The sequence below is a fragment of the Mesocricetus auratus genome, unplaced genomic scaffold, assembly GCF_017639785.1.
Source record: "Mesocricetus auratus isolate SY011 unplaced genomic scaffold, BCM_Maur_2.0 Super-Scaffold_100004, whole genome shotgun sequence".
NCBI lineage: Eukaryota > Metazoa > Chordata > Mammalia > Rodentia > Cricetidae > Mesocricetus > Mesocricetus auratus.
Genome location: NW_024429189.1, coordinates 76356876 through 76384180, shown reverse-complemented (window position 1 = coordinate 76384180; position 27305 = coordinate 76356876). Strand labels below are relative to the sequence as shown.

Below are 27305 nucleotides of genomic sequence, written 5' to 3'. Positions count from 1 at the left end.
ATTCTCTCCTTTCATGTGGATTCTGAGCATCAAATTCAGGTCATCAGACTTGGCAGTAAGTACCTTTACCTGCTAAGCCATCTTACTGGCCCACACATGTACATTTCAGGTGGCAAGACCAAAAGACTTGATAGTAACAAGTTGATGAAAGGGGAGGCTGCTAATGGAGTTGCAAGGCTAGGTTTTGGCATGGTCAATTTAATTAAATCATTTATTTCCTATAACTGTTTAGTTTCAAATGCCTGGATGTAATTTTATCTGTAGAGCCTAATGAATGCTCAAAGACTCTTTGCTTTCTTGAACTGAAGCTAAAGAACCAAGAGGAACAGGAAATAAAAACAATCTTTCTTAAAATTTGCAACAGGTTGTGACACACAGTTAGACCTGGCATTACTCTTCTTAAGCTCCTTTAAAAACTGTCAGAATTTCTTCCAAAAATATACTTGAAAAACAACGCTTTTACAAAAACCCACAGAAGACTGGCAGTGGTGGCACAGGTCATTAATCCCAGCATTTGGAAGGCAGAGGCAGGCAGGCCTCAGTGAGTTCAGCCATTCTGGTCTATAAAGCAAGTTCCAGGACAGCCGGGACTGTTCTGTTACACAGAGAAACCTTGTCTTGAACCCCCAGCCCCAAAAAAAAAAAAAAAAAAAAAGCTTCAAATACAGATGTAAACCCTTTAGACCTCAATAAAGAGTGATCATATTTTCAAACAAGAAAGTGAAGAAAATTGTCTTTCCTCCATACTACTGACTGAACCTAAGACCTAAGCCCTTCCACTGAGTTAGTCAAGGTCAAATTTTCTTCATAAAATGCCTAAGGCAATAGACACACTTGTAGTTTCATTTACTGAGGAGGCTGAGGGAGGACAGAGTAAACTAAACACCAGAGTCCATAACAAAGAGACCACTGACTCAATGAGAAATATATATAAAACACATTTTCAAATTTGAGTATTTCATACATGTATATAATATATTCTGATCAGCCTTACTCATAATCCTTTCAAGTATCCCCATACTTTTGCTGTAATTTATGGTTTTTCAATATAGCCCCAGAGTCCATAAATGTGTATAAATAATTTATTATACTATATTCACTGTGTGTATGTTTTATGTCTTTGTGAACATATGTATAACACCATGCATGTGGAGGTCAGAGGATATGTTGCAGGTGTCAATTTCTCTATTACCATATGGATCCCAGGGATCTGCATTTACTGAGTCATGTCACTGGCCCCAAAATATAATCCTTTTTTCTTTTTTGTGACTGTGTCTTTTCAAAACAGCATTTCTCTGTGTAGCTCTGGCTATCTGTAGACCAGGCTGACCTCCAACTCAAAGATCTCCCTGCCACGCCACTACCACCAGAATCAGAAATATATTTCTTAAAGGTAAAAAATATAGCCAGGCGGTGGTGGCACACACCTTTAATCCCAGCACTTGGGAGGCAGAGGCAGGTGGCTCTTTGTGAGTTCGAGACCAAACCTGGTCTACTGAGCAAGTTCCAAAACAATACAGAGAAACCCTGTCTCAAGAACAAAAAAAAAAGGTAAAAAATATATCATGATACTGATGTTTTCAGAAATTAATTAATTATTCTTACATTAAACGGATGTTTTTTTCCTTTAACATGGGTAACTAAGAGACTGGTATGTAGTTGACTCTATCTAATGCAGAGGCCATGTTTAAAACAAAACTGAAAGGGGTAAACTAAACTCAAGGGCTTCACTTCTAATAATTTAGAAATAAAGGGACCAGACCCTCACTCAGCCCCCTGCTTTAGCGGCTATGACAGGCTACAGAAAAGACACGTAGGCCTCAGACACAAGGAAACTCCAGATCCTCTGGCCTCCTAGAACCTAGGGCAAAAACTGAACACAAAGAAACTCCAGGGGGGGAAGGGGGATGGGACCAAAACCTCCCCTGTAGTCTCCAGGATACAGTTCTGAAAATTATTGGTATCTGCGTACAACAGGCCACCTGCAAGTAACAAGACAATGCCATAGAAACTGCAGAATGTTCCCTCTCAGCACTGACCAATGAAAATAATTGGTACACAGGTATTTCATGCCAAAATATGACTTTGAGAAATGCTCCTAATGTCAGAAACCAACCCGTATCTACTGATGTAATCCTGTAACTTTTGTCTATAAAAACTAACAGCAGACAGGGAACTTCACTCCCTTTGGGGGCTGCTGTGACAGCTAGTCAGACGGGGTCCCTGTCATGAGTGGATGAACTGTCATTAAACCTTGCTTTTGCAGTTTAGTGGGTCTGTCTTCCTGGTGGTCTCTGGGCACAACAGAAACAGTTATTCTTACCCGTGGAATAAAAAGTTCTGAAGATAGTAGTATAGACTCTGATCAATTTTGTCATATTTAGTCTTAAATGCTATTTCGTTAAAGTAGAATCAAAAGAGTCAGTTGTAAGACTTTTTTGGTAGGAATAGAATAAGAAGAGTGGATGAGGGGTGAGGGAGGAGAGAAGGACGTGGGGGCAAGGGAAAAGGAGGAGTGGTCGGTATGTAAAAAAATAAAAGAGGGCCAGGTGTTGGTGGCGCACGCCTTTAATCCCAGCACTCGGGAGGCAGAGGCAGGTGGATCTCTGTGAGTTCGAGGCCAGGCTGGACCGACAGCCTCCAAAACAGAGAAACCCTGTCTCGTAAAACCAAAAAAAAAATAAATAAATAAATAAAATAAAATAAAAGAATAAGTCTATAGAGCACCACAGGATACTGATCCACTCCAAAAAGACTGGGTATAAAAGAGAATAATGAAAGCATGGTAGCTGGTAATATTTAAACTCAGGGTTAGAGTAGATGGCATTCAAGAGTCTTCCCTGTTCCAAAACTGTATGATTACTTTGTATGCTAAGAGACACAAGAGGGAAAAAAATGCTGAAATGATAGCAAATGGGTTTGTTACTTTATACCTTTACCATTCTCAAATATATGATCAACAACTAAATTCATAAACCTGTATAAAATAAATAGAACTCCAAAGGTAATTTACTCATGTATAGGCCCTGAGAAGTTTTCTCATAAGAATTAAAATATACTTGCTTTTAAAAAATGTAAAGCCACTTACTTTGCATTAAGAATTATATATTCAAGATATAATATTATACATGTGTTATGTAATGACTGCTACACTAAATCTATCAGTTTGTATGCATTCCCCACACTATGTGGCTGTGCTGCTGTTGGTACTGTGAGTTGTAACTTATTTGTATGTTTGGATTAGTATTTACCCACTTCTTCACTCCCCAACAAGCAGTAAACACAGGTTTACTATTCTGTTTGTGCTTTCCCGGAAACCCCAGGGTTTAGCAGCAGAATTTTGTTTACTAAAACAGGAATGAATTATGAAATGCAACTCTTGATTTGTCTTTAATCTTTTTCTAATATCATACAGTAACTATTCCTAACAAATATGATATAAATACATGGATTAGGTCAATGTTGTGATAACTAGCAATAGTGATGATCATATTTGTTACTCTTTGCCAGGAATTATGGCAAACATTTCATATCCAAGTCATCCAACCATCATAATAAGCATGCAAGGTTTGTGTACAAACATAGGAACTTAGTTTTTCCAAATGTTTGTACTAATGAGGCAGAAACTGGACCCAGGTCCAAACCAAAATTTCCTGACTAACAGAAAAGACTGCTTCCAAACAGGGGTATAGACGTAGAATGACATACATATCTATGAATTATGCCAAACTCATGCAGAAAATTCTGATTCAATGCTGTTTTGAACAGGGAACTATCCTCACTTGCCATTTCTCTCCAGCTTAAATCTTTCTGTACATTAACTTTAGTGTTAGAGCCACAGATCTGAGTGACTTACAAACATCAGAGGAGAATGACAAGTTGCCACAGAGAGAAAAATCAGCACTGATATTGGGCTATTTTTTCTACTGTTTTCATTGCATTACCAACATAAAGTTACTTAATTGTGTCTTTATTGATTTGATGTATAACTTCAGTGGGACAAGATGCTCTTTAAAATGAAAAACATCACATATCTGTAAATACTGCTTCAATAATGAGAACATCTCTCATGGAAAATAAGTTTTGTTTACTTAAATAGTTCTTATAAGATACTGAATTTAATAGCAAGTACTACTTATCTCCGTGGATTTCATATTCTTTAACACCAAATTTAAAGAAAAATACCCCAAACCCAAGATGGGATCTGGGTGCTAGTCCAATAATCTCCTTTCATGTTTAATGAGCAAGAGCCAGCTTTGGTTTCCTTGTAAGGGCAAGGCCAATGAGCTCCCATAGGAAAGGGTTGCAAAAACGGCAGAAAGTGGAGCTGCTTCTGGTCTCTAGCATTTTTCTTTGTGATCTTCAGTAATACAGGTGGGCAGTCAGGGCCGGGTCTTGCCCGTTGTTACAACTGGGGTCCGGACTGACCAGAGAGCCTTTCGGCACAAAAGCTCCTCCCTTGTCAGTGAAGCACAGGAGTCGCACACTCACGTGTGCATCTCAAGCAGGATACTCCGAATTTGGAATCCGGAAGGAACCACACACTCCAAGGGGCTGGACTGTCAGAGCCCTCAGTCCGAGTCTGGGAGAGCGGCCAGCTGCCCTTTAAAGGGGGCCTGCTTCCTCTCAGTGTTCACAGGTGAAGCTCGCGACCTCGGGGTTGGAAAGCTCGGGCCGCGTCAAGCATCTCCAGACAGGCAGCTCCGGGTCCTTCCAGCCGCTGTACCCAGGGGACCCTCGTCCCGCACTTCCCGCCTCAGGCTGCTTTGTCCGCAGACCTGCCCGCCGACGCCGGATCCTCCACTCCCGCGACCGAGAATCAACCCGCGCGTACCCAGGCACCGCGTCCACTTCACTCACCTGGAAGAGGCGTCCGCGGCAACTTGGCCGACACTCGGCTTCCAGGCGCTTCCAGCTCAGCCACAAATTCAAACCCAAGCCAGCTTCCTCAGCGGCCCACATCATTGGCTGCCCTTCTGGTGACGTCATCACGTCGGACGTTGCCCGGGCGTCTCGCAGTTTGGCGCCAGAGGCTTGGCCTCGCCGGCCGGAGGGGGAAGCTGCTTTTCTGGGCGTCGCCGTGGCAACGCGCGCGGTCGTTTCCGGGAGCCGTGGCGGAGGTGGGCGGAGCTAGGGCGGAGGTGCAGGTGGGACTCCACCTGGGCTTCTTAGTGTAGTCGCAGAGCCTGGCCTTCGGGCTTTGTGGCCTCTGGCGGGGTGTTTCTCACAGGGGTAAGGCGGAGTCTGTGGGTGTGTTAAAGGGCTAAGGCTGCTTTCCTCTTTTTTCCCTTTCTGATTACTCAGGCTTCCGAGGATTAGGTCTCATGCTATGGAAGGTATGGGGCCTCTATCTGAATTAATTGTAAGTTCAAGTCTTATGGCTCCAGGTCCCAAGTCTTCTTGTCAGGGCTTCCTGGCCTGTTCCCGTTATGGGTGACTGAAGATATTTGGTATTTGACGGCTTTTTACATGCTCCAAGAATGACATTACAAAATAAAATCACTGAACGATGTGGGCTTAGTACATTATTCAATCAGGTGATTATTGTTCCAGATTGTATTGTTTCTGAATGTATAATTTAGAAAGAAAAATGCCTGACAGCATGGGAAATATTTTTCCTAAGTTAGCTCGTTTTTAATTTGACAGGATATTTTATATTTGTATTGTTGGTTAGGCAAACCTTCTATCAGTGAGTTGACATCTTCAGCCCTTCAGATAAATTTAGTATTCCGATCTTAATTTCATTGCTGTTGTTTATATGTATATCAGTTTATTTAGCAATTACTAATTGCACATTTTAGGAACACATTAGTAGACAATGACGTCAACATTTCCGTCCTCCTGGAGTTTAGATTCCAGTTTTTTGTAAAATTATGGATGTTTTGAAGCCAGGCGTTGGTGGCAAGCACCTTTAATACCAGTATTCGGGAGGCAGAGACAGGTGGATCTCTGTGAATTCGAGGCCAGCCTGGTCTACCAAGTGAGTTCTAGGACAGCCTCCAAAACAATACAGAGAAACCCTGTCTGAAAAAAAAAAAAAAAAGGATGTTTCAGTGTAGTGTATCTATCTATCTATCTATCTATCTATCTATCCATCTATCTGCTATCTATCTCTATCTAATTTTATATTTTGAGACAGCATCTTGCTAGTTAGCCTCAGCTTGCCTAGAACTTGCAAATGTAGGTTGGAACTCATAGAGATCTGCCTGTCTCTGCCTACTGAGTGCTGGGTTTTCAGGCTTGGGCCACCACACCCTGCAGTGCAGAAAATTATTAGTGGAATTTTATGTTAATCACACAGATTTGGACAGTCCCTATTTGAAGAAAGTCGGGCTCATTGCAAATTATATATCTTGCAAGTTCTATTTAATTTTTCTAAGCCCTAGATAGTCCAACAATAAAGTGACTACTTATTTCTGGTTGAATTAAATGTACCGACTAATGGCATCATTTATGTTGTACTGGGTTTGGCAGTAAAACTGAGAAGAGTTAATTTTATTTTAACTATTCCCTCACTATTTAGTCCTTGACCTTTGGTGTCCTTGGCATATTATTAATTCCTTACATTTTACTTCACTTTGTTCTCCAAACAGAAAATAAGTGGTAGACATATTGTTTTGATTTTATTTCGAGAAAACTGAAGTATTAGAAAAATTTCTAATGAGAAATACAGTATTTGTTTTGTAAAACAAAGCAATTCGAAATATAGCCATTAGTTTTTAAATACTTTCTATGTCAAGTGACTAAAATGATATTTTAACCTACTTTGAAAATATGTTTATCTTGCCATCTTGCAAAATCACATTAGTAAATAAACAAGGCATGTAAATTAATTTTTTGTTTGTTTTTTACATCCACACTGTATAGGCTTCTTAGTGTTGTAAGTGTAGCCACACCTAATCAAAGTCCTGCACTCCACATTGCACTTGCTTATAGTAGAGTTCCATTTATGAAATCTATACTCTTGAGGGAATCATACATTTGATTAAAATAGAGGTTTTGGCAATCCAGTCAATGCCATTATTGTGCAGTTGGCAACTCACGAGCATGGCAGAAGTAATAACAGGACTAGGGAAACTTATGTTTTCTAACGAAATGAAAGAGGGGGAAAATGAACCAAAACTTTCTAAATGTACAGGGCTAAGAAGGCTGAAATTTCCTTCTTTGGTTACAAATTGGACCATGTATGGAGCCATTACAAAATTATGTGTTTTTATAGACAACCAAAGAGAAAAGTGAAAGTTACTTTTAAACTTGCATCGGACATTAAAACATTTTGTTTTTAAACCCTTAAAGTTGTATTTAAGCTTGGCAATGGTGAGATCTTATTTTCCCAGGAAGGTCTTTTGGAAACCTTTGACCCACAACACCTCTCATGGCAGGTGCTGGTGACAGCGGAACGGAAGGCAGACAGACCTCAGTTGCTCCGACGGACTTGAGCCCTTCAGTCCGTTCTTACAAGATTCCCCCACCCATGACTTAGGTATATGCAAGTTCTGCTTCTTAGCGTCGCGACTGGCCCAACTTAGAGGCTGACTGAGGACTCTTCTTTCCTCAGGTGAGAAGGTGGCCAGTGGCTAGTTGTGGTATGGAGACGGGGCTCTTGGGGTTAGGGGTTGTGGGAAGGGGATCCCCACCCAGCAAAGGAAGTAGAAGCCCCTCCCCCAACTCATTCGGGTCCCCTTGCCCGCCTGACTTTGAAGAACCTCAGCGTTCCCAACCTCCCCTTTGAACACTGTCTAGGACGGGCTGGTATCCTTTGACTAAAGGATGCATTTCTCCCTTTCCACTTTTCTTTGCTTTTCCGCCAGCCCGCGGGGCGCGTTTCTAGCCTTAAAATTACATTTGTAACATTTCCTCTCAGGGCACACTAATCATAGCATCGGTTAGCAGCTCGAAGGACATACTCTTTATAAGCATCAGTTTGTATTCTCACAATTAAAAGAGTAACCTGGCCAATTTTGTGGTCTTGACAGCTTAAGGGAACTTCTCCCGTGTTGAAAAGTTAAAAGATTTACCTCCAACACTTTGCAATCTGGTTTAGAGGCCACGTTTACTGACTGGCAGTAAATAAACAGTCTTGCGAGGTTACAGAGGTATCTGGTTTCCTTCATAGGAGACTAAACTACAAAGACGGAATTCCCTTTACAGTTTGCACTCATTTTTTAAGACACCATTCCAACAAAGTGAAACGCTACAAATAATCTAAAGATTGCAAATAATCATTTATTTGCAACCCCTTCTCCATGTTTTCCTGGGTTACAAACCAGATGATGATGATGATGATAAAGTAGGCTTGAACTGGGTGGTGGTAGCTCACGCCTTTAATCCCAGCACTTGGGAGGCAGAGGTAAGAGGATCTCTGTGAGTTCAAGGCCAGCCTAGTCTACAAAACTAGTTTTAGGACAGCTAAAGTGCCTTGAGGAAAGCCTGTCCCACAAACAAACAAACAAAATTAGGCTTTACTTTGAACATAGTTGAATGTATAAAATTTGAGTACAATAAAGAATAAAATGCTGATGCAAACTATTTTGCATCCATTTTTGTCTTACACCTACATTATTTTGAGGATCTTTCTTTCTTTCTTTCTTTCTTTCTTTCTTTCTTTCTTTCTTTCTTTCTTTCTTTCTTTCTTTCTTTCTTTCTTTCTTTCTTTCTTTCTTTCTTTCTTTCTTTCTTTCTTTCTTTCTCTCTCTCTTTCGATAGGGTTTCTCTGTATTGCTTTGGAGGTTGTCCTGGAACTCACTCTGCAGACCAAGCTGGCCTCCAGATCACTGAGATCCACCTGCCTCTGTCCGGAGTGCTGGGATTAAAGGAGGTTTGTTTGTTTGTTTTTTTTGGCAGCAGTGCTTCCTTTAAAAAAACAAGTCAAAATCTGGACATGGGGCTGGAGACATGGCTCAGTGTTTAAGTGTGTGTACTGTTGAAGACTTGAACTCAGTTCTCAGCCCCCAGATCATTCTACTCACCACTGCCTATAGCTCTAGTTTTGTGGGTTACAGTACCTCTGACCTCTATTTGTACCTGCATTCATGTCTACCCCCAAAGATAAAGATAAGTTATTAAAACTCTCAGGGCATAGAGTATAGGTTGTTTAAATATCCCAGATTCCATTCTTTTGCCTGATTCATTGAGTGCCTTTTATTGGTGATCTAACAACACTGTTACTCCCAAGTAGAGCAATGCCAAGATATAGGAGGCAGTTTCCATTAAAAATATAATTTGTGAGATACTATAAATACATATATATTAAACTTAAGGGCTGTGTTATCTGTTTGCTTCATTTTAGGCCACAGAGTATATACATTCCATAATTGGTATCTGGGATGTAGTCTTAAGGTAGACAGTGAGTTTAGTGTGCACAGGCCCTGGATTCAATATCTAACACCAACTAACAAGCAACATACACATAGACAGGCAGAAAGACAGAAGACAGATAGACAGACACACACACACACACCAAACCAAACCAAAATGGTAACTATGAAATTCCCAACTATAGTAAGATGTCATGGTATGTAACTTTAATTGCAGTACTTGGGAGACTGAGGCAGACAGAAAGTTTGAGATTATCCTGGGTTCCATAGTAAGACTTATCTCAATTTAAACAAAAAGGAATGAAAATGTATCTCGAGGCTTGATTGTTTATGTGGAATGATTAAGCTGGGTTTGAATTTCAGGACTGTTTCGAGGGTGGGGCTGGAGAGATAAATGAATACCCAAAATGTGCCCAACTGAGTGTTAAGTTTTAGCTTCATTTAGCTTCAGGGATGCAGGTTGGACTGAGGCTGTCTTGTCAGAGACTCTTTTGGCCAAATACAAGATTTCCACAAAGTGGTCAAATTTTCTTGTCTGGTGTCCATGAGTACTCTTTTCCAGTGCCTGTCTTCTCAAAGCTAACTGAATTTATTAATTTAGCACTGTGAGAACAATAAATAGAACAGCATGAAGTAAAGGATGAACCAAACCTAAAATGAAATATTTATATTTTCTTTTGTGCTCTAGCCTACCTTTTAGACAAGATTGAGTGAACCCTGGGTGTGGTCATAGATCAAATTGAATTTTTAAATAAATATTTAAAGTTTCTGAACCTACTTTTTAGAGCTAATTAAATTAGTAATTAAATTGCTAATTTTCATATTGATGAGGATTAAAAATGAATGGTTTGAGAGTTCATAAAGCCACCACAAAAGTTGTGTTTATTGGCCAGGTGGTATTGGTGCATGCCTTCAATCCCAGCACTTGGGCGGATCTCTGTGAGTTTGAGGCCAGTCTAGTCTACAAAGCAAGTTGTAACAGCAGAACTGTTACAGAGAGAAACCCTGTCTCAAAACTTGCCCCCCCCAAATAATAAGTTGTATATATTTAATTAATTAATTTTTTGCAATTCATGTTGTCTTCAGACATTCTTCCTGCTTGAGTTCTGGAATTGGAGATGCAGTTATCATGCCCAGTGAAAAATTACATTTATTTAAGTTATGTTTGTGTGTTGACCTAGGTTTCTTGTTTCATGTAAAGAAGTCAGTCACCTTTACTTGCTTAGATGATGAGACTTAAATTCTTTATTTCTGTATTAAACATTTCATGTTAATGAGCTTTCTCCCAAGTATTGTATCTTTTTTAAAAATATTAGAAACTGGGCTGGAGAGTTGGCTCAGCTCTTAAGAGCACTAGCTGCTCTTCCAGAGGACCTGGGTTCAATTCTCAGCACCCACATTGCATCTCATAACTGTCTGTAACTCCTGTTGCAGGGAATCTGACATGCTCATACTGACATACATGCAGGCAAAACACCAATGGATATAAAAAAAATTAGAAGCCTCAAATTATCCTATTTTCTCTTCTAGATTTGCTGATCTACAGAATGCTTCGATATTCATATTTTTGTAGAATGTACAAAAGACTGTTTTACTGCTGGGTGGAGTCTGCTGCATTTAATGTGGGTATCTGTCCCCAAGCAATGCACACGACAGCAGCAGTGCACACGACAGCAGCAGTGCACACTGAATATGAATCCTGGAAAGAGAGAGCTCTATGTGGCACGAGGAAGGTACATAGATCCGCAGAGAAAAATTCTGAAGACACGGCTAAATTACATATCCCAGTGATGGTGGATGAAGTTGTTGATTGCTTGACACCACAAAAGGGGCAGGTAAGTTGCTTCTTTTAAAATCACTGTAACTTTTGTCAACAAAATGGTGAGTTCCAGCTCACCATTTGAAAGTCTATAATTGGGCGTTCTTTAGTGCACTGATATGCTTGTGAAGCCACCACTATCGTTGAGTTTAGGAGCTTTTTACAACATGGATAAGCCTCATATCCACTGACAGTCGGTCTCTTATTTACTTTTCTCTGAAACTTAAAACCACTAAACTTATGTCATTTGAATTTCCCTAAAGTGTTTTTATGCTTACATTCATTTTGTTTAATGAGTTTTAAAGAATTACCCATGGTGTAGCATGTGATTTTTTATTTTTATCCACATGTGTGTATGTGTGTGTGTGTGCATGCATGTATGTAATTTTAGGCATGAAATCCAGAGTGTTGCACACATTCGTCAGTGCTCACACCACAGCCCTACTTTGTCCTTTTCTTTTTCTTTTTTTTTACTGCAGACTTCTCCATGTTATGGGTAATCATACATTTTGTTTAGCCATTTGTCTTTGGATCTGTTTTTGGTATTTACTATTTTGTGGTTATCATGGATGCGAGTTTTATGAACATTTGTGTACAAGATTTTGACTGAATGTATGATTTTAATTCTCTTATGTATATACCCATAGACAGAATGCTCTAAGTGATTGGTAGTTTAGAATCTGAGAAATTATTTACCTGAGTTGATTAGTTTTACCAAATCACAGCTGTCAGAATGATATACACTTGCTGAGAGGTTGAATATGAAAACTCAATTCCAGAACAGTTTCTTGAGAATTTTAAAATCTTGTTAGGAATGATTAGAGACAAGACAGGTATTTGAATCCCTGTTGCTATTTTCTTAGCTCTATATTTCCAGTACCCATCTGTGTTATTCAGAAATCTTCAGATATTCCAAACCAGTGTCACTCTGTGTGTGTGTGTGTGTGTGTGTGTGTGTGTGTGTGTGTTCCTATTTCTATAGCATAATACTGGAAGCGTGATGAATTGTAATGGAAAGAGGTTTGTGTAGCCTCAATTTTGGAGGCTGAACATCCACATCCATTGTCAGTTGCTATAATGGGGACTTCCTTGTCTGTATCACATGGTAGTGAATAGCATTATGGAGGTCACATGTACCAAAGGGAGAGACTTGCGTAGTGAAATGAGAAGCTAAACCATTAGGAGAGACCAGTCTTACTCATTTATAGAAAGTCTCATGTAAGAAGTCCATCATTTTTTTCTGAGAGCAGTACACTTAATGATCATAACCCTCCTGCTACTAGAATGGTTGAAAGAGCAACGACCTCTTAACATTGCCGCACCAGACATAGGCAACAGATTAGATGTTTAGTGTTTGAGCTCTCTCTCTCTCTCTCTCTCTCTCTCTCTCTCTCTCTCTCTCTCTCGTGTGTAGTAATGCCATTGTTTTGTCATTATCACAATACTTGAATTTAGAGGCCCTTATTTAGTACATTAAAGGTTTCTTAATTACAAGCAATACAGATAATGAAGGCCTTGATAAACAATCAACAGTAGGTAGCATATATAATATAGATACACTGGATGGAGAAATAATTCGTGTCTTAGGTAGGGTGAGAAGAGTAGGCTGGCTTGAAATTTTCCTCATTCTACTTAATGGCTGGGCAGTTTTAAACTTATGAATCACTGACATCTGGAAAGACTTTTCTATATGCCTGTAATTTTAGAAAGGGTAATGGCAAGTAAGGGAAGGCTGATGTTTGTATGTCTTTGTGCATGTTTGCTCTTGTGGAGTAGGCGAGGGAGGGAGGGTAGAGCAAGAGGGAGAATGCTAAGAGGAGAGTGCTAAGTGCAGACAGGGAGGGAGAGAGGGAGGCTAGAGGATACACAGAGAGATATTAAAGAATTGACATATGAAAATTATAGAGCACTTTATCTACAGGAGTAGTTGACATGCTAGAGAGTCAGGGAAGTAACTGCTTGAGTACAAAAGAGCTGCAGTCTTATTTTAGTAGAGATCACTCTGTTTTAGTTTTTTTCTGTCCATATTATAAAAGGTAATTGGCTTTGCTTAGAGCCTGCCAATTCAAATGTTACTGTTCTTCTAAAATCACCTTCATAGAAATGTCTAGACTAGTGTTGGACACTTTGACTTGATTATATTGATACATGAAATTAACCATCATCCCTCCCTTACTAATAGTTTTATAGGCAGGATTAAATGAAATTTGTATGAAATACGTTAAGCCTGTATAGAGAGATTACACAAATGTTAGGCATATAATATTCAAAAAGAAAAAATATAATCTTTTGATAATTTTGTATTTTTGTTAAAGAAACCTACCCTGCTATAATCTCTTCAATTATCATCTTAAAATAATGTTAATTTCCTTATGAATTGACTTCAGAACTGGTATCTCTTCTCTTCATTACTGCATATACATATACATATATATCTTTCTGTCCCGCGCTACTGTCTCGCCAGCAAGAACGACGCGGCACACTTAGGATCCTTCTACAGAACAGCTTTAATGCGTCTTGAGAGGGAGAGCATAAGCTTACAAAGCAGAGACCCGGGGAGCGAAAAGCCCAACCCTTATATAGCTCAGCAGTCCCCGCCTCGGACGGACGTGTCATCTCCTGACTGGCTCCTGCTCCTCAGCCCATATGACGCCACGGGAGAAGCAGGGATGGAAAAGTAGCAGGCAAGTGCGCACCAAGGTTGTTTACTCCAACCGACAACGGGTGTCAGCGCCATCTTGTAACGGAGAATGTGGGGGCGGCTCCCCACATCTTTCTATATCTATATATTTAAGGTAGTTCTTTCATTTTAAAAGCTCTTTTAAGTCTGGGTCTACCTGCTTATTCATTTAATCCCAGAGCTTGGGAGGTAGAAACAGGTAAATCTCTATGAGTTTGAGGCCAGCTAGGTCTACGTAGTGAGACTCCCTTTCAGTAATAGTAATAAAAGGGGAAAAAAAATCACACATTGCTTCTTTCAGTATATAGGAGAAATGTTGATTTGTGTTTAACAGCAAGGATTCTAGAATTATGTCTGGCTTGTACAATACATGCAAAAACACAGAATCCTTGAATTATTGACTTTATGTTTCTAGAGATTTCTTTACATGGGTTCAAGTAAACTAGACTCATCTTCCAGTAATAGGCGGTGTATTTATTTTATCATAAAAGTATTTTGTTTACCTCACCCCAGGCAATATATAATTAACAAAATTTATCTGACATCTTCAAAAGAGTTCATGTGTGTAAGGCCTTTGGTAAATGCTGTCAAATAGTAGGAACTCTGAATACATGTGAATATAGATTTAAATATGTTCACAAAAGGTGAAACTTACTGTTGCATAAAACTTCATGAGAAGAAATTTTATTTCCCATAAAGACTGATAATGGAAAGTTAACAAAACCAATGTTAAAGAGAAACTTATGTGATGAGGGTTGTCCTTCTGTATATATGTTTCCCTTATTGGTTGATGAACAAAACACTGTTTGGCCAATAGAGGCAGGAAGATAGGCGGAACTAGGAGACAAGGAGAATTTTGGGAAAGGTAGGTAGAGGGAGAGGCCATGTAGAGGAGGAAGAAGTAACAGGTCCGGACCCTTCTCTAGAAAGATAAGACCACATGGAAATATTTACATTAAGAGAAATGGGTTAATAAGACAAAGCTAGGTAATAAGAAGTCCTAGCCATTGTGTGTTTATGTAGGGCTGAAGTGGCAGTGGGAGTAGGCTGGGACAGAAACCTTCAGAAACACTTGTGCATAATCTTAGCCAAAGGACTGGGAAATAATTCTAAATATACTCAAATATTAAAATATATATGTTATGTTTTATGTACACATACACACAAGCAGAAGTGTAAGGTGAGGACTGGGTGGTGTGAGTGGCTTCTATTGATTTCTGGACCTCAACAATGAAAGCACATTTTGTCAATTTTCTGATCTCTCTTGGGAGTACTAACATTTATTTTGTGCTTACCCATATAGTAGAAAAAGAAACAAAAAGGAACCCTGCTGACTCCCCTAGTAATCTTTACTGTATTTGCTTTTTTTTCTGGAATCAAGTGGAACAAATGTCTGTGATTCTGTCTTGACCCATGCTGTTGTTTCATTTTGTCCAAGTTCTTGGGAAAAATCTGATCCTAGTTTATTCTGACATTTCTATTGTTCTGATTTCAGTTTGATATTCCAGAAACTTTTAGTAGAAAGTTTAATTTTATGAATGTTATTTCTGAAAAATTTCAAGTGAGGCACACATAGAGATAATGTTATTTTTACCTTTTCATCTGTCTGACAGGCATCTTTATTCACTATTCCCTTAATCCTCAAGTAATAAAGAACTGGTGACAGTCCTTGGACACGGAAGGTCTTCATTTTATCCAGAATCCAGTATTTGCTCCTCTCCTTCCTGTGCCTCTTCCCCAAACCATTTTACTTCATGAACTATGAGTCATACATTCACCTGTACCTTGAACCCACTTAATTATTATTTTCCACATCTCCTTCAATGGTAAATTTAGAGTGGGAACTTTTGATCATAACAGGAACTTATAAAAACACCTTGTTTTAGTGAAGCATGATGTAACAAGTTTTTCTCTGCCACTCCAGCCATTCAGCCATCTCCCAAATAATGACATGGAGACTTCTTATTAATTATGAGAGCTTGGCCTGTAAGTTAGGCTTGTTCCTAACTAGCTGTTATAACTTGAATTAACCCATTGATATTAATCAGCGCTCTGTCACTTGGCATTACCTCACTTTCATCTTGCACCTCCCATCCTTCTTCATGTCCTGCAGTGTCCCATGTGTGCTTAGGTTCTTCCTCCTCCTCTTCCTTTTCCTCACTGGAAATCCCTCTTGTATCTCCTACTTAGCTATTGGCCCTTGAGCTTTTTATTACACTAATCACAGCAAATGCATCTTCACACAGTGTACAAACTTCCCACAACAGTGTAGGGGAATGTTACAGTTACTTCTTCTTATTTAATATTTAAAAGATTATGACCTAAAGAAGCTATTGATTTTGGAAATTTGTTCAGAATTGTAGCTAGTTTTGCAAATATAATGAATATATTTAATCGTGTAAATTTTAAGGAAAAGAACTGCTTGTCTTCTACTGCTTAGGTGGTACAGAAAAGCTAAATGAATCACGTTTTCCCTTTATGTTTAGTTTTGTCTGTTTGAATTATTCATTGATTTGATTATGGAAGTTAATCCCAGGGCCTGACACTCTCTAGGTGAACACCACTACTTTTTGTAAAAATATACTAGTTACCTAAAAATATTTTTCTGTTTCAGGAATGTAATATTCTAGGCTACATTGATCAAGTTTTCATTATCTGAAATCTGGAAATAGTATTTTCTTACCTATTGATGACATGATAGCAATTTAGAGGTTATTAGGGACTTAGAAGTCCTTGCTTACTACTAGTAGTTTTAAGTTGTCACCCACAATCAGAGGACCTATGCAGTTTCCCTCTCTGTGAAGTAGCTTTTTGGAGCCCATTCTCTTTGGAGGGATACTTTGTTCAGACTAGATATAGAGGGGAGGGCCTTGGTCCTGATTCAGAGTAAGGTCCCAGAGTTTGTTCACTCCACATGGGAAGCATTACCTTCTCTGAGGAGTGGGTGGATTGGGGGTTGGGGTGGGGGGAAGGGGGGTGACAAGAGGAAGGGAGGGAGTGGTAACTGGGATTGGTATGTAAAATGAGAAAAGTTTTTTTTTAATTTTAAATAAAAGTGATAAAAATATCATGTAGCACATTAAGTGGCCTTTACGTTGACTTATTCTCTGAGTAACAATTTTAGTGCTGTGCAGGTCCATGTGTAACTCATGGCTCTAGGAATAGGCTCAGATGTGACAGTCTAAGGACAACTTGGAATATTGAGTTTGCCAATATCTGTGCTGTTCCTGTTCCCACTTCAAGCTGGCAGCCTGGTATCATGGCATGTACATTTGTCTGTCCTTCTTGAGTTTTATATCCACTGTAATCCAGTCATGCAGTACAGTTATGTTTCCTTAGACTGACTTCCACTTGCTCTTTCCCACCATCCTTTGGGGAATATCGTTATCATATTTCGAAATATGGGTTTGTTCATTTAAACTTTGCCAAGTGATTTGGAAAAGCTAGTTACTGAACTCCTTCCCTTCTTTCTTCCCTTATCCCTCCCTCCTTCTCTCCCTCCCTCACTCCTTCTCTCTCTTCCTTCCTTCCTTCTTTCCTTTCAAATATGGTGATACCTTATGTAGCCCAGGCTAACATTGAGGTAATCCTTCTGATATATCCTCATGAGACTATATGCATTAGCCTCCTTTGCCTTCTTAGAATCTTGCCTATTTCAAAGTCAAGAAATGCTTTACATTATATAATATTTATTGGTTGCCACAACATTAAAAGCTCATCCAAATAAAGGACAATGTCTTTTATTTCTTTGTATTCCTAATGCCTATAGGGTGCCTGACTTATATGGTAGGATGGAAATGAATATTGAAGTATAACTGTAATAGCAATTTGTGATGCTGATTTAACTTAATTGGCTTTCTTGTTTACACATTAGGATCTGAGGACAGTACTATCATTGGACTAAATGATAATTTTTCCTTCATTTGTTCAATAAGTTTATGAAGAACTCTGTTTGCTCCTTCTGGTACTACATTATAAAAAATAGTGTTCACCTTGGACTTCAGGTGCAGCTCTGTAGGAGAGCAACTAGGCTGTGCCTGCAACCCCTCAGATTTTCATATGTTGAACCATCCCTGTATTCCTATGATGAAGCCTACCTGATCATGGTGGATGATTTCTCTGATGTATTCTTGGATATGATTTGCTAGTATTATACTGAGTATTTTTGCATTGATGTTCATGATCTGTAGTTCTCTTTCTTAGTTGTCTCTTTGAGTGGCTTTGATACCAAGATAATTGTAGTCTCGTAAAAAGAGTTTGGCAATGAAACTTCTGCTTCTATTGTGTGGAACACTTTGAGGAGTATTGGAATTAGCTCTTCTTTGAATTTCTGGTAGAATTCTGCACTGAAGCCTTCTGGGCCTGGACTTTTTCTGGTTGGGAGACTTGTGATGACTGCTTCTATTTCATTAGGAGTTATATGTCTGTTTAAATTGCTTATCTGTTCTTGATTTAATTTTAGTAAGTGATATCTATCCACGAAAATGTACATTTCCTTTAACTTTTCGAATTTTTTTGGAGTACAGGTTTTCAAAGTATGACCTGAAAATTCTCTGGATTTCCTCAGTGTCTGCTGTTATGTCCCCTTTTCATTCCTGATTTTGTTAATTTGTATGTTCTCTGTCTGCCTTTTGGATAAAGGTTTGTCTATCTTGTTGATTTTCTCAAAGAACCAATTCTTTGTTACATTGATTCTTTGTGTTGTTTTCTTTGTTTCAACTTTATTCATTTCGGTCCTCAATTTGATTATTTCCTTGCATTTACTCCTCTGTGGTGAATTTGCTTCTTTTTGTTCTAGAGATTTCAGTTGTACTGTTAATTCTCTAGTGTGACTGTTCTCCAGTTTCTTCATATAGTGCTATGAAATTTCCTCTTAGTACTGCCTTTAAGGTGTCCCATAAGTTTGGGTATGTTGTGTCTTCATTTTCATTGAATTCTAGGAAGTCTTGAATTTCTTTATTTCTTCCTTGACCCAGGAATGGTGCAATTCAGCATTGTTCAATTTCCATGAGTTTGTAGGGTATCTGCAATTTGTGCTGTTGTTGATTCTAACTTCAATGCATGGTGGTCTGATAAGATACAAGGGGTTATTCCAATGTTTTTTCATACTTGTTGATGTTTCCTATGTTGCCAACTATGTGGTCAATTTTAAAGAAGGTCACATGTGGCATTAAGAAGAAGAAATAAGCCGGGCGTTGGTGGCACACGCCTTTAATCCCAGCACTTGGGAGGCAGAGGCAGGCGGATCTCTGCGAGTTCGAAGCCAGCCTGGTCTACAGAGCGAGTTCCAGGACAGCTTCCAAAGCCACAGAGAAACCCTGTCTCGAAAAAACCAAAAAAAAAAAAAAACGAAGAAGAAGAAGAAGAAATATTCTTTTGTGTTTGGATGGAATGTACTATAGATGTCTGTTAAACCCAACTGGGTCATAACTTCTGTTAGTTCTTTTGTTTGTTTGTCAGTTTTTTGTCTTGGGGTCCTGTCTAGTGTTGAGAGTAGGTGGTGAAGTCTCCCACTATATGGAGTTATATGTACGATTTGACTTTTAGTAATGTTTCTTTTTTTTGAATGTGGGTGCCTTTGTATTTGGGGCATGGATGTTCAGAATTGAGACTTCTTCCTGATGGATTTTCCCTGTGATGAATATGAATCACCTTCTTCTTCTCTTTTGATTGATTTTAGTTTGAAGTCTAATTTATTCGATAGTAGGATAGCTACACCAAGTTTTTTCTTGAGTCCATTTAATTGGAAAATTTTATCGCAACAATTTGCTCTGAGGTAATGTCTGTCTCTGAAGTTGAGGTGTGTTTCTTATACACAGCAGAAGTATGGATTCTGTCTTCATATCCATTCTGTTAGTCTGTGTCTTTTTTTATAGGCAAATTAAGACCATTAATATTGAGGGAGATTAAGGACCATTGAGTGTTAATTCTTGTTTTTGATTTGTTGTTGGTGTTGTTATTGTTTCTGGAGTTACCCTGCTTTTTCTTTTGGCTAAGGTAAAGTTGGATCATCTATTGCCTGTGTTTTTGTGGGTGTAGTTACCTTCCTTAGGTTGAAGTTTTCCTTTCAGTACTTTCTGTAAGGTTGGATTAGTGAATATGTATTGCTTAAATCTGGTTTTGTCATGGAATATTTTGTTTTCTCCATGTATAGTGATTGAAAGCTTTGCTGGGTTAGTAGTCTGAGCTGGCATCCATGGTCTCTTAGTGTTTACAGAACATCTACCCAGCACCTTCTAGCTTTCAGAGTTTCTATGGCGAAGTCAGGTGTGAATCTGATAGGGTTGCCCTTATATATTACTTGGCATTTTTCCTTTGCTGCCCTTAATATTCTTTCTTTATTCTGTATGTTTGATGTTTTGGTTATTATGTGGCGAGGGGTCTGTTATTGTGGTCTACTCTATTTGGTGTTCTGTAGGCTTCTTGTACTTTAATTGACATGTCTTTCTGTAGGTTGGGAAAGTTTTCTTCTATGATTTTGTTGAATGTGTTTTCTGCAACTTTGAGTTGGGTTTCTTCACCTTCTTCTATCCCTATTATTCTTAGATTTGGCCTTTTCATGGTGCCCCATATTTCCTGGATATTTTGTGTTAGGGATTTGTTGGATTTAAGATTTTCTTTGGTCGATGAATCTGTTTTTCCTAGTGAATCTGCAACGCCTGAGAATATCTCTTCCATGTCTTGTAGTCTGTTGGTCATGCTTGAATCTGTAGTTCTGATTGTTTACTCACCTTTTCTAATTCTATCATTCCTTCAGACTGTGTTTTTTTTTATTGTCTGTATTTCAGCTTTGAAACTTTGCGGTGTTTGAATTGTTTCTTGCAATTTTTGGTTTGTCTTTTCTTCCATTTCTTTAAAGGTTTTTTTCATTTCCTCTTTTAGGGTCTCTATCATTCTATGAGGTTGTTTTTAAGGTTGTTCTCTTCTGCTTCATCTGTGTTGGGATGTTCAAGTCTTGCTGGTGTACAGTCCCTAGACTCTGGTGGCTTCATATTGGCTTTTCTGTTGTTGAATGTGTTCTTAAATTGTTGTCTTCCCCCTTTAATCCCAGCACTCGGGAGGCAGAGGCAGGCGGATCTCTGTGAGTTCGAGGCCAGCCTGGTCTACAGAGTGAGTTCCAGGACAGCCTCCAAAACAATACAGAGAAATCCTGTCTTGAAAAACCAAAAAAAAAAAAAAATTGTTTTCTTCCCATCCCTTCTTTCAGTGGGTACAGGTGGGGTCTCTTCCTTTCCTGGTGGGTATGGGCCCAAGGTTGTCTTCCGGTGGGTGCAAGCAGGTCCAATACTCTGATGGGTCTCAAGGTGGGTGCAGGCAGGTCTGTCGCACTCCCTCTACCTGTGGGTGGGAACTTGATTAGCACAGTGCTATCAGCAGACTGGAGTTTGCTTTGAATTGGTTGGGGACAAGTTGACCTTTCTGCAGTCCCCAGGCCAGGAGATACCAGAGAGCAAGCAGAAGCTAGTAAATATTTTAATATGTTCTTAGTTGTAAAATTATTATTATTAGTGTTTATTACTTAGTTTTATATTTTTTCTCAAGGTGAGTAGTATAGAAATTCTTGTTGTCATGTGGGTATAAGAAGTAGCACTCAGTACTAATTTTACATAGTTTTCCTTTTCTTTTTTGTTAATACAGAGTTTTCATTTAACATTTAAAATATTGAATTTTAACAATGATGCTTAGAATCACTGTGGCAATTGTTTACTAGAATGTCATTTTTAAAAGTCTGTATATGTTTATCTAAAGATAGTTTATGATGTTTTTCCATTTTATAAACAATGAAGAATTAGTTTTACGTGACAGTTGGAAGCAAATTGGCTTTTCTTTACAATTTCTGCATTTTTCTATTAGGTAAAATTATTATATTTATTTAATGTATCTACTAATAGTAATTTGTATTAATATTTATAACAGTTATTAGAATAATTTTTATTATAAGAAATGTGCAAAACTGACATAGAATAATTTTTTGGTAATCTTCAGATTTTATTTATTCATATCTAACATCTGTCTATATACCTACGTATATGTATATGTATGTTTACTGTTATCTGAGCTACTGGGATGTGCCCATTGTGTTAGTATTTATTTTTTTATAATTTAATTTGTATACAATATATCTTGATCATATCTCGCACTTCCTTCCCCTAAAACTCTCTCCAGGACCTTGCTATCATCTGTGTCCCACTTTCATGTCCTATATAAGTGTTTAGTTATTTGCTCACCAAGTCCATTTAGTGCTGCTGATATGTATATGGGCTTGGGGCCATTCAGTGGGCAATGTGATTCTCCTTTTCTCAATAGCTTTCTAATGCCAGTAGCCCCTCACCTAGGAATGGGACCTTGGGAGCCAATACCATTCCATGTTGGAATTTTGAACTGACTTGATCTTTTGTAGATAACCACTGGTGCTGGGAGTTCATGTATACAGTAGCCATGTCCTGTTCCCAGACAGCATGTCACATTCCTCCATATCCACCAGCTCTTACAGTCTTTCAACTCACTCTTTTGTAAAATACCCAAGTCTTGGGTAAGAGATGTTGCTGCAGGTGTTCCATATAGCCGGAATACACTGCACAGTAATACATATTTGAATTAACCAATACCCTCTGCAATAAGAATTTTCTCAAGCAAGACTGGAACAGCATAAATCTTTTGATATAAACACAATGTATTTAGGAGGCAGTTATATGACATGACATTTTACATAACAATGTCCAAGGGTTTTCCTCTTCGGAGTATGACTTCCCAAACTTCCATGGATTTTGGACATTTTTATAGTGCCATACATGACTAATCCTCTCTAGAGCAGGTTTCAAGGTTTATAGAGTGTTTGATTAATTTTAGCAACTGTCTTGCCACTTTTGTACCATGGGCACATCTGCAAACATCACTGGTCTGTGTATGAAAAGTTGGAGTTGATCATACATCCCCAGGATAAAGAATTTTAATATAAGGGAAAATGTATTAGTCAGGGTCTGGAGTAACAGATTTTACAGAACTGATCTCTTTATATTTAGAAAGGGGGTTTATTAGAAAACTTAGAGACTGCAATCCAGCTAATCCTACAGTGGCTAGTAATGAACAGGAAGTCTAAGAATCCAGTGGCTGCTCACTCCACTAGACTGGATGTCTCAGCTGTCTTCAGTATATGCTGGAATCCTGAAGAAGTAGACTCATGCCAGTGAAGGAATGGATTAGCTAGCGAGGTGAGGGCAAACAGGCAAAGAGCAAAAGCTTCCTTCTTCCATGTGCTTCCATAGTCTTCCAGCAGAACGCGTGGCCCGGATTAAAGGTGTGTCTTCTCACCTCAAGATCCAGATTACATTTTGATCTTGTTCCTTCAAATTAAGAAAAACAATTCCTTGCTGGAATGCCCTTGACTTTGGGATTTTTGTGAATCCACATTCAGTCAGGTTGTCAACTATGAGTAGTTGTCACAAAAGAGGACCAATAAAAAGCCTTAAAATTATAGTTTATAGTTTACACAATTAGTTATGAGGTTTTGCAACATTTTTCTTTACCAGTTAATGTAAAAAAAAGTGTTTGATATAATCCTTAAATATCAACGAATGATGAAACTGTTTGCAATGGATTTAACAATTACTTTTTGGATACAACATCAAAGGCATGGGCAATGGCAGAAAGAATTGAGCATTTGGACTTTATTAAAATATTAATTTCTTCTCCATGAAAGACATTGCCAGGAAATGTAAAGCCTTATCAGACTTAAGAGGAAGTATTTGCACAAGATACCTATGCTAAAAGACTGTTCTCTAAAACATGCAGCATGTCCTCAAAACGCAGCAAGAGAGCAGCCTAAGACCTCAATGTGTACATCTGATCAAAGAAAAGAGCTGATAGATAAGCCTGTGACCAGGTGGTCCCACCCCATGCCATCAGGTGAAAGCTGAATAAAACAACAGTGAGATACCACTGCACACAGGCACTTGAAGTCTAAACTGCTGACAGAATGGAGAGAATCAGGTGCTCCAATGCTTTGGACATTCACAAAAATTATCGTTCCCTTGCTATACAATTCAGTGGTCACTCTTATTGTGCTATTTTCTCCAAAGAATAGAAACATGGTCACATAGAAATCTGCATAATGATGTTTATAGCAGCTTTATCCATACCTACCCAAATTTATAATGAACAAAGATACCATCAATAAGAAATTCAGTATACTGTGCTACATCTAGATAATGTAATATTTTTCAGTGCTAAAAGTGATTGTCATGTAACAGAAAGAAAAGAAGAAACTCAAGTTCATATTACTCCATGTAGGAACCAGTCAGATAACATTAGGTAATCCTATTGTAAACTGTGTTTATTGTGTGATAAAGATATAACATTGTACATTCATCAGTTGTAATGAATGTACCAATCTGTGTGACTGCTGTTTGTGGTTAACTATATATTATGGAGATAGAAAATGTATCGTTTCCTCTTAATTTTACTATGAATACAAAAAGCTCAAAAACTGTATTTAAAAATCAGTGGTCCAAACAGAACAAAAGATAAATTGTGAGAAAACTGATATCCTTGTATTCTAAAAGTCATACATATGTACTTAATTTTAATTATTTAGGGACCATTCTGTTTCAGTAGAGATTTTCCCAAGAAAATAGAAGTCTGTTTTATATGGAAAGCCCATAGAAAACAAGAAAGAAACAAGTGAGGTTGTTCTGTCCACAGACATTCATATGAGTCATCCTGGAGACTGGTTACTTTCTATTTAGGTCAGCACTAGACCATGATCAATAGTCTAATCATAGCTCATGCATGAGGCTAGGTCCAGTGGTCCTCTCCTCACTGTTCTGAGTTCCATATTGTTTTTGTGAAGAGTGGTAGGAAGTGTACCTTGACCTTTTGAGTTTTCATAACATTTTACTTTACTGCCTTCTCATAACAAAACTACTGGGCTTTGAGTAGCATACTTAAAATGTTATTTTATAATGAACAAAGTTGCAGAGCCTTACAGTGACTCATCATGTAATGTTTTCTGTACCCTTTTTGTCTTTTTTCTTTTGTGATTGAGTGTTAGTGACTTTCTCCTTTAGGTAAAACAAATGCCATGCATTTACAGATTTTTGTTTTGCTTCCTGAATGTTGTTTCAGAAAGTATTTGCATGCATTTTTGTGGCTACTTATTGTATCTCTCGTTGATAAAAGTGTTTATTTGGCTTAGTCTTCTATATTTGGAAAGTCATTGTAGTGTATTATACTTATTTAAGCAATTATTTTATCTGTGTTCTGATTGTTTGCTCTGTTTTTATATTGTATGTATCTACATTAAATTTCCAGGCAAAGGCCGGGCGTTGGTGGTGCATGCCTTTAATCCTAGCACTCGGGAGGCAGAGGCAGGCGGACAGGCAGATCTCTGTGAGTTCGAGGCCGGGCTGGACCAACAGCCTCCAAAACAATACAGAGAAACCCTGTCTCGTAAAAACCAAAAAAAAAAAAAATTTTTTTTTCCAGGCAAAGTAACTTTTATACATTTTTAACCCACAGTATAAGCTGTGGATACTTGAATATAATTATAAAGATGGAATATTTTCACTTGAGGCCAATATATACTGTGAAGACTTATTAATAATAGTATAGTGTCATATAAGATGTTACAATTGCAGAACACATTAACATGTTATTTTCTGTGCTTTTCATTAGCATCAATCATTTAGGCATTATGTAAAAAAAATTATGTGGATTATAGAAAGAAGAGCAACCATCTCCTGTACTTTTGTTGGTTTAGAACTATATAGTAGTAAATGATGTCAGAACTTGTTTGATATGACTACACAGTGTGCTGTTTTTTTCCAACTAAAGGTATTAGTCTTTAAATTCTAATGGTTAGCTTATAATATTTTCACTGTCTGTGTCATATTCCTTAATCGCTTAAGGCAGCAAATTTGATAATATCTCTTGAAAAGACCTTACCAGCCTACTGAGCGTGTGAGAAAATGACTGTGCAGTTGTTTGTAGCACAATCTGTTCTTGCTTTTATAGCCCTCCCAGAGAATTCTCGGTCTATGCCATTGGTCAGCTCATTGGATTTTTCAGCTGTGTGCTCTAGATTGGTCTCTCATAAGGATATCTTTTATTTGTAATGACAAATTAGAATGAGAAATTGTTTAAATTAAGTTATATATAAAAAGTAATGCAGAACTGTAACAGGTTGGGAAATGAAGGTAAAAGTGTATATGTGATGTGGGTAGGGTATTTTAAAGGAACAATATTAATACTCAAAGAGAAAGCTACTCTATAAATTTCTGTTACCTTCTTTTTTATTTTTTTGGGTGACTATCATAGTTCTGTGGTCAGTTTTACTGTTAGCTTGCTGAAGAAATAATGAAACAATTAAAAGTTGGTTTTCTATCTTTCCCACCTTTAAATAAGTAATGTGAATATTTTAATGTTTTAAATTATTCATATGAAACCAACACTTATCTTTTACTAGAAAAGTATGGTTTTCTCTAAATCAAAGTGATGAATAGAAGCTTACTGAACAACTGGTAGAACACATACTTTTACAAGGTTTATCTAAACATCAAGGTAAATAACTGAAAACTTGACTACTTTTATCAGTGAATCGAGTCAACATCTCCATTGGGACTTTATTGTAAGTATTTAGACAGAGTGCTTTATATCCTAAGCTGTCCTTGTACTTATTATGTAGCTGATATAACTTTGAACTTCTGATCTTCCTACTTCCAGGTCTGAAGTTCTGGAATGACAGGTCTGTGTTATTATGCCAGATTTGTGTGGTGCTGGTGATTGAACTTAGGGACTCATGCATGCTAGGCAAATGCTCACCAATTTATTCTGATTCCTGGCCCACTTTCTAGGGAATTTATAACTTAAATATAGACTGGGAATTTAATGAAAATATAAGAAATATTTTAGGATTTTCTTTTAGTAAACATGTAGTAGTAGCTTTTGCTAAAATTAAATTTTCTTCTGAGGAATTTTCACTTAAAGGCATAGCTTGGAGGCACATGCTATGAATTCAAGGACATGAAAATTCAACACTTACTTCCCCTATTCAAATGTTAATACTATTTGGAGCTGGTGCTTCTGGAGGTAGTTAGAGTTAGATGGAATCAATGATAGCATTAGGGTCTTTATGAGAAAAGAAAAAGACCCAAGCGAGTATGCTTACTGTGTGTCACTATGGTCTTGTTAATATCTCAGGTAAAAGTAAACATTTATATTGTCTTTACAAAGTTCAGTGTTTCTACAATACTTATGACAAACCTTTTTCTTGCTACTATTAACATTTCACCCCAAATGCTAAAACAACTGCTTTCTGCTCTAATGTTTTTCTATGGTTTTTTTTTTTTTTTTTTTTTTTTTTTTTGGTTTTTCGAGACAGGGTTTCTCTGTATTGCATTGGAGGCTGTCCTGGAACTAGCTCTTATAGAGCAGGCTGGTCTCAAACGCACAAAGATCCGCCTGTCTTTGCCTCCCGAATGCTGGGATTAAA

At 38.0% G+C, this 27305-nt stretch overlaps 2 protein-coding genes across 4 annotated transcripts in view; one reads left to right on the top strand and one right to left on the bottom strand.

Annotated features, from left to right (window-relative positions):
• Kif18a (kinesin family member 18A) overlaps nt 1-4971 on the bottom strand; it is a 53798-nt gene extending 48827 nt beyond the window's left edge. The window contains exon 1 of the mRNA XM_013119898.3: nt 4861-4971. The gene's annotated coding sequence lies outside the window, so the exon portion shown is untranslated. The remainder of the gene's footprint in view (nt 1-4860) is intronic.
• Nucleotides 4972-4987: 16 nt separating this feature from the next.
• The window catches only part of Mettl15 (methyltransferase like 15), a 158050-nt gene continuing 135732 nt past the window's right edge, over nt 4988-27305 (top strand). Inside the window, exons 1-3 of one of the 3 annotated variants that reach the window (XM_013118262.3) lie at nt 4988-5120; nt 7383-7558; nt 10848-11152. In XM_013118262.3, the coding sequence (XP_012973716.1) occupies nt 10865-11152 (288 nt within the window). In that variant the 5' untranslated portion in view covers nt 4988-5120; nt 7383-7558; nt 10848-10864. The other 2 variants (XM_013118265.3, XM_005064812.4) reach the window with 2 other exon arrangements.